The sequence below is a fragment of the Oncorhynchus gorbuscha genome, linkage group LG19 (assembly GCF_021184085.1).
Source record: "Oncorhynchus gorbuscha isolate QuinsamMale2020 ecotype Even-year linkage group LG19, OgorEven_v1.0, whole genome shotgun sequence".
NCBI classification, from domain to species: domain Eukaryota; kingdom Metazoa; phylum Chordata; class Actinopteri; order Salmoniformes; family Salmonidae; genus Oncorhynchus; species Oncorhynchus gorbuscha.
This window is the reverse complement of record NC_060191.1, coordinates 20,245,697-20,263,394: the sequence shown is the minus strand read 5'-3', so window position 1 is coordinate 20,263,394 and position 17,698 is coordinate 20,245,697. Positions and strand designations below refer to the sequence as shown.

The following is a 17,698-nucleotide window of genomic DNA, read 5'->3' as shown; positions in this document are numbered from 1 at the left end:
CATTAGTAGTTAGTTCAGCAGCTCGTTTATTGACTAGTAATGCATAGGGAGCTTGAAGGCTGACTGTTCCAATGGATGCAGTTATACAAAATAAAATGTTGTTAATAGTAATGTCTGTTATGAAGGTTCTACAATTGATGGCTATTTTCATACATTGTTTTGTCTTTCAACTTAGTGTCCCCTAGGCTCTAGGGCTCTCCATAGGCGTGAGTGGTGCTAGTGGGAGTATACCTAGCCTAGTCGTGTGGCTACTCGCTCCACTAGCCCTAACAAAGTACATGGCAATGGAAAACAGATGTGCTAAGACTGTGAATGTGATGTCTGCTAAAAAGAGCTCTCTTTGTTGGGCTAAATGGAGTTTTTATAATTAAAGAGGAGTGTTTGTCCTTTTCAGTAGACCAGTACTGTGTTCGGAGAAGACATTGGGGGGCTGGAATGAGTGTATGAGAGTTTCCATAGCACTTTGATTCTTTTCAAGACCCAGCCAAGCTGAATGAGTCATCCGCTCGCTAACAAGGTAAATCACTAAGATACTGGGCCTCTGCACACATGCTCACGCCACACAAACACACATCATACTTAGACGCACACATTGCATGTACACAAATGCAAATTAAAACACACACAGAAACGCACATCTCAAAGTAAGTTACACTCAACACACTGGGATGTTCCCATTTGGTAGTGGATGAGGTGTGTGTGACCCCAAATGTTCTAATCTGATCAGTAATGTGGATTACCACAACTCTGAATGCTCAAAGTACATTTGAAATGATCAATATGTCTGAAGCGTTTTCATTTCATTCAACAGAGTTTGATGTTTGCATGGAGCATTTTGAACATTCAGGAATACCTCCAGATGTTTAGCATTTTGTGTCACTAACCATCACTCTTCTTTACTGGCGCCTATACAATCCAAGCTTTAAAATGATTATTGTGATGTTTAACCAGATGCAGGCCAATGTTGACCGATGCACTGTTATAGACTACTCCTCAGTGCAAGTGTTTACATACCGTAGAGCAGAAGAGAACTAATCTTTACCTATTAAAGTTGGATTATGTAACTTTTTTTGGTCGACCTGACCAAATTCACATAGAAATGTGGGTTATAGATCTGTCATTTTCATTGAAAGCAAGTCTAAGAAGCGATAGATCTGTTCTATGTGCATATTTCTATGCTCCCTGTTAAGTTTAGTTTTTGCATCTTTTACTTTTCGGGTTTGTACACCAGATTCAAACAGCTGAAAATACAATATTTTTGTTTATGGAAAAAATTCTCTACACTATGCTTGCTTGTTTTGTCACAAACTGAAATTTAGCAAACTATTAGAATTTTAGCAACCAGGAATTTAAAGCTAACACTGCTCTTCCTCATAGGCGCCACACAGTCTGCTGTATTAGTTCCATAATGCTAACGTTAGCACCACTCCCCATCTATTCACATGGCACCACAGCAGAGCTTTCATTGTAACTCAATGCAGCTGCATGGGGTAATAGGCCTCAGATCAGTTAAGCTCTGATTCTGTTCAGTGGCGTTTCCAGAACATTTTGAATGGAGTGGACAAGGTGGGACACAGACCCAGTTTAGGGGGACCATACCATTTTGAACCTGAATATTTTTTTTACATGTAAAAAAAATAAATAATAATAATAATAATGATAGCGAACAGCGCCCCTCTGTCTCATTATCTGTAACCCATGTATCTGATGCTGTCTGGACATGTCATACTCTTTTTGGCAGAGGGGTGCTGTTTCCCTCGCTCGGATGCTTTTTCCTGTGAAATGCTTGGGGTGTGTCATATCAATATATTCAGAGAAGACCTATCAGATCTCAGAATTTCTGGGGGGGCTATTGGGGTGGCCAACCAAATTTCAGGGGAGGGGAGGGTGCACACTGCTGTTTGCTCTGTCAAAGCCGGTCACACACTTTTTGTTGTTCATCTACATGTCGAGCATAGAGTTCTACCTACTGAAACTTGACTGAAACTCGTGATGCAGACTACTACATGTTTTTAAAAGACATTAAGAGGTGTAAGAATTGATATACATAGCTACATCATTTTCTGTGTACGTAACACTCCTGACAGTTTTATAAAGAATTATAAAACGAGTGGTAAAAGACAAACTGGCTAACCTGTGTTCTCTAGTAATCTACCTTTATCAGGGCGAGATAATCAAATCAAACAACAATAGCTAACATGCTGAATGAAAGGGCAGCAGGCTTCTGACTCATGTCATGGTGAATCACTAATTAATCATTAAAAGTGGAACCGGGCCTGTGTCACTTACACACAGAGCCAGTGCTACAAAGAAGGCCTTGTCTGTGGGAGAGATGCTTTCTTTTCCCTCATTGTTGGCCATGTGTTTGAATTGGGATATTATGGGAGGCACAAACAGGGACATGTTCAATGGACATGTTCAATAGACATGACAAGGGGGAAAAACATTTTGAAATGGGGGGGTATTTTTCTGTTTCAAAACATTTTGTACCTACTGAGCACGACCCATGTGTAGGATGTTTATGTGACACGAAATGGCCTCCTCTCCATATCCCCCCCTCTCGCTGCTTGTATATTTGAAACACAAAGAAAGATAGCAGTCTTGAGCACCATGATAGTGGTGGTGAAATACTATGAATTATTTTCCCATCTGCCCATATGGAGATGGTGAGTGGGTGTCTTCTGGCTATGGCTGGGTTGTTTTCCCCTTGTGAATTATCTCTCTTTCTCACACACACACGGAATGAAAACAATCCCTTCCAGTGTGTTTTTGATCCCAGAAGAGACCTGATCATGTGCCAGTACTTTGTATTATTTTTATTTGAATGTCAGATCTCCATGTTCTCTTAATAGTGCTTCTAAATTATGTGCACATAAACAACCTTTTTAGTTGAAATAATACCATGACATACTTAAGCATTTTGTTGAATCAATACAGAAGTAACAGTTGAACCAATCCATAGTCTGAATACTGAACTTTAAATGCGAAACGTACATTTTTCATTTAATCAATGCTGTTTTCAGAGTTCTCATGAAACTCTGACACATTGTATAGTCTGGCTGTTGTTCTTGGAAAAACTCTCTACTGCTATTTCTAGATCTTGTTTGCACTAAGACCCCATTATTCAACAGCCTTCCTTTTCCCCCTCTGTGTTCTCTGTATCATAAACTTACCACTTTGGGATTGGGAAAATGGGATTGGAAAGGATAGCTATTAATAGAGATGGGAGCCCAAAGATGGGCTTTAGGGACTGAGGACCCCCCCCCCCCTCATTAATTTCCAACTTCCAAGGAACCCCACCAACACCTGTTCACACATGTCAGCCAGACGGGCGGGGTGTCGCTCCTTAGTAGCTCACCGTAACAGATCAATCAACAATTACAACTCTGTGCAGTGGAAGACTGTAGTAACACCAGAGGGGGTGATTACATTCTCATTCCTAACAGACCCCCTAATAGCACAGAGAGGCCAGAGGGCTTTTTGCACTGCCCGATTGACTGTGCGACTCCATTGAGATTTGTCCTTTCCCATTCGTGGGGTGATTTAGCATTGACCGCCTCACTACGGTGCACTGATAGGGAAATGGCTGTGTTTACAAGGTGGGGGAACTGGGGAAAGTAATTTACTGTGCGTAAAAAGAGTGAGAGTGGGGTGTTGGACTTGTAACCGAAATGTTGCCAGTTCGAATCCCCGAGTTGACAAGGTAAAAATCTGTTGTTTTGCCCCTGAACCAGGCTGTTCCTAGGTCGTCATTGAAAATAAGAATTTGTTCTTAACTGACTTGCCTGGTTAAATAAAGGTAAAATAAAGAGTCAAAGTGGGTGTGGTAATGTAGTGAGAGGACCAGAGGATGGGTGCACGCGCACACACAAACACACAGTATAGGAGCGTTCATAGTTGTTTATATTCATGCCGCTGTAGTAGTTATGTGTAAAAAGTCATTTGGATGTGAACTATATGTATCCCTGGTTAAAGTAAAGTGTCTAATATTGTTAGTTTCCAATGAAGTGTCTACGTTTTTAAAATATGATATCAGGTGCATACAGTGAATGATCTGTTTAACATCAACTTCATGGGAAACAGCCTTTAAGACTTTGGGGATATTCTGCATGATGCATCTGTCATATTGAAGTCATTATAGGCTAGATTTTCCACCAGGAGCCTAGCAGGAAAGCTTTTCCAAATAGGCCTATAAAGGAAAATATGCTCAAAGTAAGCATTGGCAGTGAAAATTCTGTGTGTTTATCCATTCCATCCAAAATGTGGGGAAATGCCATACTTTAGGCCTGATGAGTAGGCCTCTGTTGTCATAGCAACAGCACAGCAAAACAGCTAGGATTGTGGGTTTTCTGTCGATTCCGTGTTTTTCAATTTTTTTTAGGCAGGCTAGCTCAATTCTCGTCAATGACGTGGACAAAGATAGCAGTGAGTCAGTGGAGGCTGAACCAACACATTCCTCTGTTTAATTATTCCTCCCCTCGCTCTCTCTTTCTCTCTCTCTCACTCACACACACACACACACACACACACACACACACACACACACACACACACACACACACACACACACACACACACACACACACACACACACACACACACACACACACACACACACACACACACACACACACACACACACACTCTCTCTCTCACTAAACTCTTTCGGGAGTAGCTCTGCTGCTCTCTATGTATACTGGAAAACATGTAGAGACGGAACTCTTTGCCCTCTTTTAAAGTTGTGTGGGCTTTGGTATAACACTGTTGTCACAACAACAATCTCTCGTAGACAAATTCTGGTGGACAGATGAAACGGCGTGGATCTGTCAAGGATCACAATTATTTGATTACCAGCAGCAGTAGTTACTGGCTTTAGGTATTCATCGTTGATTACTTGGACGAATCAGGATTGGGTGAAGGCGGTGCTTAAACTGGTGCGGTCGCCTTTCAAGCCCATGTGCGGATGATAAATGGTTTCCACTAGATTCCACAGCTACAAAGTCAAAATTGTCTAATTAAAAATAATCTAAACTAAAATGTGCATTTTGGCCATGAGAAACACTATGGCAATTAGAGGGGAGGGGTTTGGCCAAGAGTTTCCGAGGGAGGAGCTTTTGCTTCCTTTGCACAAAGGTAATCACATTTGTTAAAGCCATTCCCTCCAGATGTTAAAAGGTAATTGACAGACTTACGAAAGACAATTTTACTTCTGGGTAACCGAGATGATCACAACATTAATGTGCACAGAAGAAAGTCGGGCTACAGTGCGTTGGAAGCATAATAGCTTATCTAAATCAGACTGTTAACTGTAGGCTTCCTTAACTCCTTTTCTTTACATGGTTTCTAGATGCCTGGATCAATGGCCTATGAGTAATTGTGAAAATTGAACACATCACACCCTATATGCTATAAATACAGTACACTGGTTTGGTTCTTTATCTCCTAAAATTCTGTTGTATAAACTGTCCACATCCAACGCATGCTGTTTATCAAAACAGACTTCCATCCACACCGGTTTCTGAGGTGTGGTCCAAGTTTGCATGGATTCAAATGTAAACTTAACTCGAAGTTAATTTTGCTCTACAAATGTATTTAGTTTGCACACACACATCCTCGCCCATCCACGCTCAGGCATGATGTCCTCTCATTGTTTACAGGGCATGCAATTCCATTAGGTTGACATCCTGGAGCAAACAAACACATTGCAGGCTTACTGGCAGTCTTCGATAAACAGGCATCCGTATCCTCAACACTAGAGAGGATCAACAATGCCATTCATTATCACCTATATCCTCCACTACAGCTGATGAACAAAGTTACTGACACACATCACATCCAATATTGCCATACTCAGGTCATTCACATTCTATGTCATCACAGCCAGGCCTCCTGTATTACTATGACCTATATCATCTTCTTAAAGCTATTCGATTACATTTTTTTATTTAACCTTTATTTAACTAGGCAAGTCAGTTAAGAACAAATTCATATTTATAGTGACAGCCATAACCCGGACGATGCTGGGCCAATTGTTCGCTGCCCTATGGGACTCCCAATCACGGCCGGTTGTGATACAGCCTGGAACTGAACCCGAGTCTGTAGTGACGCCTCTAGCGCTGAGATGCAGTGCCTTAGACCGCTGCTCCACTCTGGGGCGACCAGCCATTCACATTAGAGGTTGACCGATTATGATTTTTCAACGCCGATACCAATTTATTGGAGGACCAAAAAAAGCCAATACCGACTAATCAGCAGATTTTTTTTATTTATTTATTTATATATATGACAATTACAACAATACTCAATGAACACTTTTATTTTAGCTTAATATAATACAGAAATCAAATCTATTTAGTCTCAAATAAATAATGAAACATGCTCAATTTGGTTTAAATAATGCAAAAACTGTGTTGGAGAAGAAAGTAAAAGTGCAATATGTGCCATGTAAAAAAGCTAACGTTTAAGTTCCTTGCTCAGAACATGTGAAAGCTGGTGGTTCAATATTCCCAGTTCTTCAATATTCCCAGTAAAGAAATATTAGGTTGCAGGTATTATAGGAATTATGACGTGTTGACTATTTCTCTCTATACCATTTGTATTTCATATACCTTTGACTATTGGATGGCACTTTAGTATTGCCAGCCTAATCTCAGGAGTTGATAAGGCTTGAAGTCATAAACAGCCCTGTGATCAAGCATTGCTAAGAGCTGCTGGCAAACACAGTAAAGTTTGAATGAATGCTTACGAGCCTGCTGCTGCCTACCACCACTCAGTCAGACTGCTCTATCAAATCATAGACTTAATTCTAATATAATAAACACAAATACGATCCTTTAGTCATTTAATATGGTCAAATCTGGAAACTATCATTTTGAAAACAAAATGTTTATTCTTTCAGTGAAATACGGATCGTTCTGTACTTTATCGAACGGGTGGCATCCATAAGTCTAAATATTGCTGTTACATTGCACAACCTTCAATGTTATGTCATAATTATGTAAAATTCAGACAAATTAGTTCGTAATGAGCCAAACTGTTGCATATACCCTGACTCTGCGTGCAATGAATGTAAGAGAAGTGACACAATTTTCCTAGTTATTATTGCCTGCTAACATGAATTTCTTTCAACTAAATATGCAGGTTTAAAAAATATATACTTGTGTATTGATTTTAAGAAAGGCGAAAGATGTTTATGGTTGGGTACATTCGTGCAACGATTGTGCTTTTTTTGCAAGTGCGCCTTTGTTAAATCATCACCCATTTGGCGAAGTAGGCTGTGATTCAATGATAAATTAACTGGCACCGGATTGATTATATGCAACGCAGGACGAGCTAGTTAACCTAGTAATATCATCAAATATGTGTAGTTAAATATTGATTATGTTAAGATTGATTGTTTTTTTAAAGATAATGCTAGCTAACAACTTACCTTGGCTCCTTGCTGTACTCTCGTATCAGGTGGTCAGCCTGCCATGCAGTTTCCTCGTGGAATGCAATGTAATCAGCCATAATTGGCATCCAAAAATGGCGATTACCGATTGTTATGTCAACTTATAATCGGCCCTAATTAATCGGCCATGCTGATTAATCGGTCAACCTCTAATTCACATGAGATAATATCATATACATGCTTATTAGTTACATTCTATATCACCATCGATTCAGTACCAGAGCTGATCCACATAGCCCATTTAGTCATAATAAATGGTCCACCACCCACACACAAGCTACAGTTCTGGAGGCATTAATGTAGCCCCAGCACGAAATGTTTGCATGTCTTATTTAAACACTGAATGTCTGGATGTCTGAATGTCAAGTGCTTTACTTTTCCAACTCTGTGTGCAAGTTGGGCTATACACACATGCAGACACACTCACACCTCATAACACAGGACTAACAGCCCTACGTTGGGTTATTCTGGGTTCTCCTATGTCTTATATTTGAATGACTATTATAAAATATTCCACACAAACAGCACCCTCCCAACCACTCTAACAGTGAGAACTTCATTAGAGCCACAGTTAAACGTAACAAATATTGTTGAACATAGTTGTAAAAATGACAACAGGACAATAACTGCTGTTTAATTTTCCCCCAGTCACTAAAGCTGTCCTTCTTGATTCACTTGTTTTTGGTTGAGAGGTTGCTATTTAGTGGGACATGTCTTCACACTACCTTGTCTTATGCCCTCCAAGTACCTGGGTGTATGAGGACCTGTGTATGTGTGCGCGTCTGGGACATAAGAGCTAAGCCTAGCTAAAACAGTGACTCTTGTTGCAGTTCAGTGGAAATATTTCAGCACAGGAGCCGACCGGAAATGATTCCTTTCTTCTTAGCCCACTCTCCAGGAAAAAAACAACCTTCCATCTCTCCCTGCCTGGCCATGTCCGGCTACAGTACCAGCACATTCCTCACATGTCTCCTTGTTCACATCCCACTGAGCTCTCCTGTGTGTCGCTGTCAGTCAGGCTTATCAGTACAAGCTGTTAGACTGATCCTCTCCATCCACACAGGTGGAAAATACACTAATTATGACCCCGGTGTCTGTCAAAGTCTAATGAGTAGAGCCCAATCAAATCTAGACAGGGGTAGAGTTTCCTTAAGCCTCTACAAATCAAGGATACTGGTTGAATTGATTCAGATCAGACTAGGCAGTCTACTGCCACATATATTGCTAAGCTAATTTTGATTTAAAAATGCAGACGATGTTTTTAATGGACCCGTTTCTACAGACTAATGCCTCTGTACACTTTAATTGCTGGATCTTGTCCATTTATCACTGTAATATCGTATGGGTGTTTTTCTTCCTGTGCACGAAGGATGATGTGTTGGCTCTTTGTTTTCATGCAAGTGTGGGTGGCCGTGATGTTGCCGGTAAATGCGGTTGGATGCCACCTATTAGTCCGTCAATCACTCACCCTGCTGAACAGGAGTGCTCTCTGGGCCTTTGTGAAATCTGAGATGGGACGAGGGCTACTCGGTGTGTGCCAGAGTATATTTCTACTCCATTGTAGACTGTGTGTTCTGGTGCGGGTGTAGGTTATACGGGCGTGTACATATGGTTCCGATTTTGTGTGTCTTTTTATTGAAGTCATGCATACATTTGGAAGTAGAGAGGGTTGTTGTAGGCTGGCAGTGGCTGGGGGAGCATGAGGGCTGAGTGGTGGGTTAGTGGTCTGGAAGCCATCTCCCAAGCAGATGGGCGTCATTAGTGACCATGAACATTGAACTGCAGCGGCCAAATGTAATAACGGGGAATCTATTTCCTGCTCGGCTTTCACTGAGCGCTAGCCAAACTGGTATGTAGCTCAAGCTACCACTTCCCCATCCTCCTCTGTTTGGCTATGTAGTTTTTCCCGGTCCGTGTCCAAGTTTCCGTTTTTTTTACCACTACTGCAAATTGATGCCTGCTTTAGAGGTCCGACACAAACACGCACCAGCAAACAAATGCGAACGTTTTTGATTTAGGCCGTGGCTGCTGTCCGACTAGTCCAGCGACTCGTGCTCGTTTTAATAAAGTTAGATCAAAGCTGAATCAATGTCTGCCAGATCACATAATGATAGTATTCGACATAACTGAATATAATAGCATAGTGTAACATTACTGTAAGGACAAAACACCACCACATTTCTCTCGTGGCCTAAACGTGAGAAATACACAAGCAGCCTACAGTTTAACACCATCTGCTCTCAAATCTGCTCACTGTTTATCATTCAAAACAACACTGTAGACAACTTCGTAACTCAAGATCTAATTGCACATCCCCTTGAAATGGGAGGGTAGCCTAGCGGTTAAGGGCATTGGGCCAGGTAACTGAAAGGTAGCTGGTTGAAATCCCTGAGCTCAAATGTAACTGATTGAGCTCATGGTTGGAATGCAGATGCTGCATGGGCGTTTCACCATTAACACTTATCAGAATTCTCATGTGAAGGGAAGGAGACCACAAAAATGTGTGAGTAAAGAAATGCATGCGCTGAAGCTTCAGGACCTTTTAGTCCAGGAAAAAGGTGGATCTGCAACCAGTGTTTGATTTAACTGAGATTCCCTCAGGAGTGCCTATGTTGGCCTTAATTTAGAACACGGTGAGCTTGATTCAATTTTGTTCCTGTCAATGGATTTATTCAATATGATGGGAGTTCAGTTATGGACAGCTTAAGGCATTCATGAGTCTTTCACAGGTAGTGAGTATGTTATCCCAGAGTCGGAACCTATGTGGATAATGTTTGTCAATGGGAAGTTTATGTACAGAGGTTACTAAACAATTTGACTCTTTCTTTTTTTGTAAGAGCCTAAATGCATAATAGCTTTTATGTTAATCATACTGCTTTAGACATAAGTTGCTCAAACACGGACCTTGTTAGTGAAACAGGAAACTGATGTATTTGTCTACCTGTCTGAACAGAAATGGGAAGAAGGAGTCAGACCTGGAGGCAGCTCTGGCCCGGCTGAGGGATCTAGAGGCTCTGTTGAACTCTAAAGATGCCTCTCTGTCCACCGCCCTGGGGGAGAAACGCTCTCTAGATGCTGAGGTCAGGGACCTGAAGGCCCAGCTAGCCAAGGTAAGAGACCAGGCCTAATGGATAGCCTTGACAACTCTGAAACCTACACATACTGCGTACTCTCTCCTTAGGTACAGAGTTCAAACTGCATATGATTGCTAAAAAAAAAATAATTTTCAATCTTCCAGTGTATATAAAGAAAAGATATTGACTTACTTTTAAAGAACTGTCAATTGTGAATATGACTTTTGGGGCTAGTGCTGGGTCAGGGTCAGTGTATCACCGTGGATCATTCTCAATGAACTCCGAAATTAATAATATTCCTACGCCACCTTCTGGTCACATCGGTGAACTATAGTTTCACCCAGTCATGTATTGACATGTTACATGCAGCTCCTCTATTCCTCCTCGCCAAAGCGATTTTGACAACTAGACAGTTGATTTCAGATCAACAAATTAGTCACATTTGATCTAATCTAACAGAACCCCAAAGTTAAACATCAAACTTTAAACTCTGTCCCTTTAGCTGGAGACCGGTCTGAGCGACGCTAAGAAACAGCTTCAGGATGAGATGCTGAGGAGAGTGGACGCTGAGAACCGCCTGCAGACCATCAAGGAAGAACTGCAGTTCCAGAAGAACATCTACGGAGAGGTGAGCCACTCCCTCTTTTATCTCTCCTTTTCTCCCTTGACCCTTCACTCTCTTTTTACCTCAGACTTTATTTTGTCTCTTTTCCTTTTTTCCCTCTGATCTGCTCCTCATCCATCTCACTCTTTTTCTCTCCCTTCTTTTGTTTCCTCTTCTGTCCTCTTCACTAGCCTTGTAAACCAGACTGATGGAAGCCCGAGATCAGTCTGTTTTATGAGGTTACTCTTTCACCCCCTCTTCCATAGCTCAAGTATGCCTGTACCGTCTATCTCCCTGCAGGAGCTGAGGGAGTCCAAGCGCAGGCACGAGTCTCGCATGGTGGAGATTGACAGTGCAGGAACAAAGCAGGATTATGAGAGTAAGCTGGCCGAGGCCCTGATAGAGCTGAGAGCCCAGCACGAGGAGCAGGTCCGCATCTACAAGGAGGAGATCGAGAAGACCTACACCTCCAAGGTAGGGAGCACAATCCACGGGTCCACACTGCCAGCTCAAACGTGGACTAGAAGTAAATCAGTTCAAAACGGAAGTGTTATTTCATTTCACGAAGCTGTCCATCCAGTTGAAATCGGTAGTACTGTCCATGCATCATTCAATATCTTTTCACTGGCCCAGTGCCAAACTAGCACAGACACATACTGCATATGGTTTCGTTCTGACCCTGTGTGTGTCTCAGCTGGAGAACGCCCGTCACTCTGCAGACAGGAACAGTACCCTGGTGGGGGCGGCCCACGAGGAGCTGCAGCAGACTCGCGTGCGGATGGAGGGCATGTCCTCCCAGCTCAGCCAGCTGCAGAAACGGGTACGGCTGCACCCTGTCCACCTGTCAATCACAGAAGCCTCTTACCCTGTATCTCCATACTGTGGAGCTCTGACAGCTGTAATCTTAGCTCTAGTGTTGGCTCTAATACAACGTATTAGCACAGTTCATCTCATCAAATATGGTCCTTTGGTTGGTCTAACCTGCGTATCAACCCTCTGTGTGTTAGCTGGCGGCGAGTGAGGCCAGGGTGCGTGAGCTGGAGGAGTCTCTGGCCCGGGAGCGGGACATGATGCGCCGGCGCCTGGAGGACAAGGAGAGGGAGATGGGGGACATGCGCATGCGGATGCAGCAACAGCTGGATGAATACCAGGAGCTGCTGGACATCAAACTGGCCCTGGACATGGAGATCAGCGCCTACCGTAAACTGCTGGAGGGAGAGGAGGAGAGGTGAGGAGACATGACAGATATGCACAATGCACATCATGTGTACACACACACTGAAAGCCACTCACAGACTGAACTAAATGAACTCATGTAACCTACACAACCTCACTAGATTAGTATCAACAATCTTATTCTCTGCCCCCCCCAGACTGCGTCTGTCCCCCAGCCCTCCCCCAACCCGAGTCACCGTGTCCCGTACCACCGGCTCGGGCTCAGCACACACACTTACCACCCGTACCTCTGGCTCAGGACACAGCCACAGCGGCCGCATAGTCCAGTCCACCAGCGGCAGCCGCAACTCCTCAGGCACGGCTAGCGCCAAGAAGAGGCGTCTCATTGACAACGACAGTGAGACCTCCAGCCTGGCGGGGGGTGCCGTGACGCGTACACGCATCGCCCAGCAGGCCTCCGCGAGCGGCCGCGTCACCGTGGACGAGGTGGACCTGGAGGGGAAGTTCGTCCGCCTCAGCAACAAGGCCAACGAGGTATGGAGTTCATCTGTCAGCTTGACATACAATGGGTGCTTTCTGCTACGATGCGTCGCAGGCTTTCTGCTATGATGAAATGCACAGCTTTTGTAAGGAAGCTACTGTCGTAAAAACACCATGTTGGGTGATGTTGTAAAAGGACAATATCTCTTTTCTACTTAGTGATTTTAGTTGGCTGAAACAGACGATGCTTATCTGTTTTCCTTCAGGACCAGCTCCTGGGCCACTGGCAAGTGAAGAGACAGGTGGGCAGCAGCACTCCCATCGTCTACAAGTTCCCCCCCAAGTTCAACCTCAAGGCAGGACAGACCGTCACAGTGAGTAAAACCTTCGTCATGTCTGCACTGTCATCAACTATGTTTGTATTCAGTTTTTAGTACAGCATGTTGAGAGAAGTGTGTATTCTAACAGTGATCAGCATGTTTGTCACAATGTGGGCCACTGTGTAAAGTATCTATAGTATGTGATCAGGTCATAACAGACAGTCCTGTACCTCTTCCCTCTGTAGATTTGGGCTTCAGGAGCAGGCGGCACCCACAACCCCCCCTCAGACCTGGTGTGGAAGACCCAGAGCTCATGGGGCAGCGGAGACCTGTTCCAAACCACCCTGATCAGCGCCAATGGGGAGGTGAGACACACACACACACACACACACACACACACACACACACACACACACACACACACACACACACACACACACACACACACACACACACACACACACACACACACACACACACACACACACACACACACACACGTCACATGTTTGTAGTTGTACCTTCCCATTGTCCCTTTGACTGTTCAGTTTTGCTCTTGGCAACATCATCCCACTTCCTACATGCATGTGATATTAGGCAAATTACCTTACGGCATAGCCGGTTGACAAATGGACTGTTCTGCGCCTCTTTCCCACAGGAAATGGCACAGAGGAAAGTCACACGCACCCTGTTTCAGGAAGATGATGACGATGATGTGAGTCTCACTGTTTATGAAAGCCGCAGGCTCAGGATAAATAAAGTACTCGTACTATACTTGCACTGTGAGGAAGGTTATTGAGCCAAAATGTTGTTCATGATCCCCTGTTTCAGATGAAAATATGTTAATTAATGTAGAGTACTTATTTAGTCACCGAACAAGGCCAGGGGTGTGCGACACTTAAAAACTTATCTAAAGGGACAAGAAAAATGGAAAGACTTTTATTTAACTTCACTGGGTCCCAGAGCTCAACAATTGTAGGAGCCACAGTGGCTACAGTTGGTATCTACCAGTAATGTTGGAATCTTCTGTTCTGTCTCCTTCTGCAGGGCAACCACAGTGCGTGTGGTGTGGACAGTGAGTACAACCTGCGGAGCCGCACGGTGGTCTGTGGCTCGTGTGGCCAGCCGTCTGATAAGAGCTGTGCTACCTCAGGGGTGTCCAGCGGCTCCTGCTCCGTCAGCAGTGGAGGAGGTCTGCCTGAGGGCCTGATGTCTCCTCTCTTCATAATGGGCAGCAACTCACCCAGACAGGTACTGTAGGACTCCATCTTTTTGATCATGTATATTGTTTTAACACACACTCTTTCTGTGGCAAAGCACAAACACCCTCATTCTCTGACCTGAATCATGCACACAGCAACACCCAGTTTTCCTGTTTCTCCTGCTGTTATGACAACATCCCCTTCCCGGCTCCTTCACTTCCTCTAACCCCCCCTATGTCACTTCCTGTCTTTCTCAGGGAGGTCCCAGACCGGAGAACTGCTCCATCATGTAAAGCCAGACAGGCACAACCTTACCTAAGACATCAACCTCCCACACATGGATGGGAGACGCTTTCTTACTCTTTATTTCCTTTGTTTCATATATGATCTGTCTTATTTTGTATGCCATAACCGGCAGGTTAGATTGACTTTGGTGTTTGGCGAAGGGCTTAGGAGCTGCGTTTTCACTTCAGATATATGAGCTTGTATATTCTAGGTATATTGCATGTGGACTGGGCAGATACTTCCACTGTTTTGGGCCATATCTAGGGAGAGAGGACCAGAAAGCACCTTTACCATTACAGTGGACTTTGATCCATAGTGGGCTTTCGCGTCTCATGTCTAAGCTGTCAACAGTAAACAGTAAACACGCACAGCCGCAAATCCTGTTATGAATCTGTGGACATGAGGGCTGGAATCAGGGTTTTCTGCCCTGGTATTCCATATACACTACCATAGAATGTCCTAAATGTCACTAAATAGAGATGGAGTTAACCCCTCTTGACTCCTGGAGGATTATGGGGGTTTGTATTAGACTGAGCGATGGGATTGGTCATTCTAAAGCCATAGTTACAAAGAGGAGCTCAAACTTGACACTGCCATCAAGGTGTTTATATTTCTGAACACAAGACAGTAGTTTTTTTGTGGAATGACATTAAATTATTACTCATGAATCAGTCAGACTACTATGGTGATATGGATATAGGTTCCAAATTGTGACTTGTTTTCACAGGCTTGAAAGAGGTATGTAGTTGTTAAAGAAAGGATACCAAAACGAGATGAACACACAGATATGGAGAAGACAAAGTAGTACTGTATTGTAAGGTCTTGACATGACTGACCTCTAGAAATAGTTTCCTCTTCGAGGATTACCTCTAACGTTGTCTGACTTGACCTCTGACCTCATCTTTGTCTTGTATGAAAAAACAACAGTTACTGTCGGGCAACTCATCAGATCTAGACAAACATGATTTCTAGGGACTATTTTGCTGCATTTTGAGTCTGAGATAATTGCCAGATGGATTATAATGTTACTGTAACATTCTATTATGGTTTTGCATTTTTAGGGTTGAGGGAATGTGGCAGCTTGAGAAATAGATGTTCTGGTTTGTCAGACTCAAAAGACAGAAATTGTTGGAAGTGTGATTTAAATGAAAGTACAATGCTTACCTTCATGACAGCATTGCAACAATGTGTACATTCTGTACCTTTGTATCAGGTGTAGTGTCAGAAAGAATGGGTACAGATAGTTAAAGATAGTAAGCATGAGCCTGAATGGCCCATAGGGGTAGTTGGACTATATGGTATTATCTGGCCAAAAGTTTACTTTATTAATGAACTACACAGTATGCCATATTTTCAGTGTAATCAATTACTGTGTTTACATTTGAATGGTGCATAAGAACTCGCTTTGTTTGACAAGGTCAGAAAGGGTATTTACTTGAGAAGGAAACCTAAATGAGACTTAACATCAATTCTTCATGATATGATGCCAATCCTCTGTATTCTTGTATTGTAGTCTTGAGACTATTGTCCTCTCTCCCACTAAAGGATTATAATGGCTGTGTTTTTCTGAGCTTAGTGGCTTTGCTTTTGGGTATTTTTTTTTGGGGGGGGGGCTTCTTATTTCTTTACAACTATGTCAAAAATGAGCTATAATCATCTACAAAGCTTTAACCACTTCATATTAGAGGCATGTACTAGTCTGGCAGCCTTTTTTATAGGATGTATAAGCAGTAAAGATTTTCTGAGAATACTTGATAGTTTTTGTAACATTGTGTTTTTTTGTACTTCATACACATTTCTATCACTACCAAATAGGAGAAAAGGTGCTTATTCTCACTGTTAACCGAAAAACCTTAGAGAAGCTCAAACTGTCCAAGTAAAAAATGATTATTACTTTTGTCACTTTCAGTATTTCTTTTCTCATCATGTCTCAAGTGCCTTATTGATACCGGCTAGTGATCATTGAAAATTGTATTCTTTTTGCATTATGAAGTGTCAATTCCAAAGATATGCGGTATTGTCTTTAAAGACTATGTAAATTATAGATTTACAGAGTATGTTGGCTATACTTGCATATTTGTACGGAAATTGTCCTGGTACATAATGCTCAATTGAATTTGTAAGAAATGATTATGCCTAATATGGAAAACCCATTCAATCCATGTAGAATGTAGTAGTGATTTACTATTTTTTTCCTTTTCTGTTCGAGACCAGTAAAATTATTTTCCCAACACATGCTGTCTTGTGGTTGACTTCTTAATACAATTGTATCTGTGGATTGATGTGTGATATTAGATTTCAAGTAGCTACTTGAGTACAAAATACTTCTAAACAAGTGTATACAATGTTCTGCCATTTTATGTACATTATATACAACATATTGCATGATTACATTGAAAAAGATTGAGGAGCTAGCTGTACAAACATGCTCTGGATTTCCCCGAATTGGAAGCTGACATTCTATGGAATATAGGGGAGGGGAAAAGGGGTTTGAGAGGACATTGTACTGAACTACTGACATCATGGAGATATAAAAATGTCTTACAATTGCTGTCCCGGTTTATGCAATTCTGGTCAAAAGCTTTGTATGCCAAAGCATGTGCTCCATGCCAAGTCCCTTCATCTGCAGTATGAAAATAACGTTTGAAGGAATCCCAAGTTTGGTCAAATTCAAATGTATGCATGTATGCCCTCAGACTGTGATATTGGCATCCTCAAAGCCTATCCCTGCATGCCTTGGCCCTCGAGTCTGGATCACAAGTGTTTAACGGTGGAGAAAATGCCACTTTAATCCACCAGGGGACAGTGTTACTATGTAAACCCACTTTGTCAGGTTGCCCTGACTATCACTGGTGCAACTGACTGTTTTGTAGCCTTGAATATCCCCAAGACAATTTCCTACCAATGTTTTTGAATGGCAGTAAAGTTTTTCTTCTGATTGTGATGTTCAGAGTAGGGCTGGTGTCATTGGGGCAGTCTCCTGCATGTGGGAGAGGGTGGGCGGCGGACAGGTGGCAGGTCATAGTGTCCTGGGATGTGGCTGTTCACAGGGAGGTCATAGTGATTCTGGGGCTCCTGCTCTGGGACCTGGCCAAGGGAACTGCGCT

General features: G+C 42.8%; 2 protein-coding genes across 5 annotated transcripts in view; one reads left to right on the top strand and one right to left on the bottom strand.

Moving 5' to 3' along the window:
• LOC124004712 (lamin-A-like) overlaps positions 1-16,824 on the top strand; it is a 27,655-nt gene extending 10,831 nt beyond the window's left edge. Inside the window, exons 4-14 of the mRNA XM_046313427.1 lie at positions 10,404-10,560; positions 11,027-11,152; positions 11,429-11,602; positions 11,823-11,948; positions 12,136-12,356; positions 12,502-12,838; positions 13,051-13,158; positions 13,350-13,469; positions 13,763-13,819; positions 14,152-14,355; positions 14,564-16,824. Of these exons, the coding sequence (XP_046169383.1) occupies positions 10,404-10,560; positions 11,027-11,152; positions 11,429-11,602; positions 11,823-11,948; positions 12,136-12,356; positions 12,502-12,838; positions 13,051-13,158; positions 13,350-13,469; positions 13,763-13,819; positions 14,152-14,355; positions 14,564-14,599 (1,666 nt within the window). The 3' untranslated portion in view covers positions 14,600-16,824. The remainder of the gene's footprint in view (positions 1-10,403; positions 10,561-11,026; positions 11,153-11,428; positions 11,603-11,822; positions 11,949-12,135; positions 12,357-12,501; positions 12,839-13,050; positions 13,159-13,349; positions 13,470-13,762; positions 13,820-14,151; positions 14,356-14,563) is intronic.
• LOC124004711 (platelet endothelial aggregation receptor 1-like) overlaps positions 16,766-17,698 on the bottom strand; it is a 38,736-nt gene continuing 37,803 nt past the window's right edge. For all 4 annotated transcript variants that reach the window (XM_046313422.1, XM_046313426.1, XM_046313423.1 and 1 more), the window contains one exon: positions 16,766-17,698. In XM_046313422.1, the coding sequence (XP_046169378.1) occupies positions 17,556-17,698 (143 nt within the window). In that variant the 3' untranslated portion in view covers positions 16,766-17,555.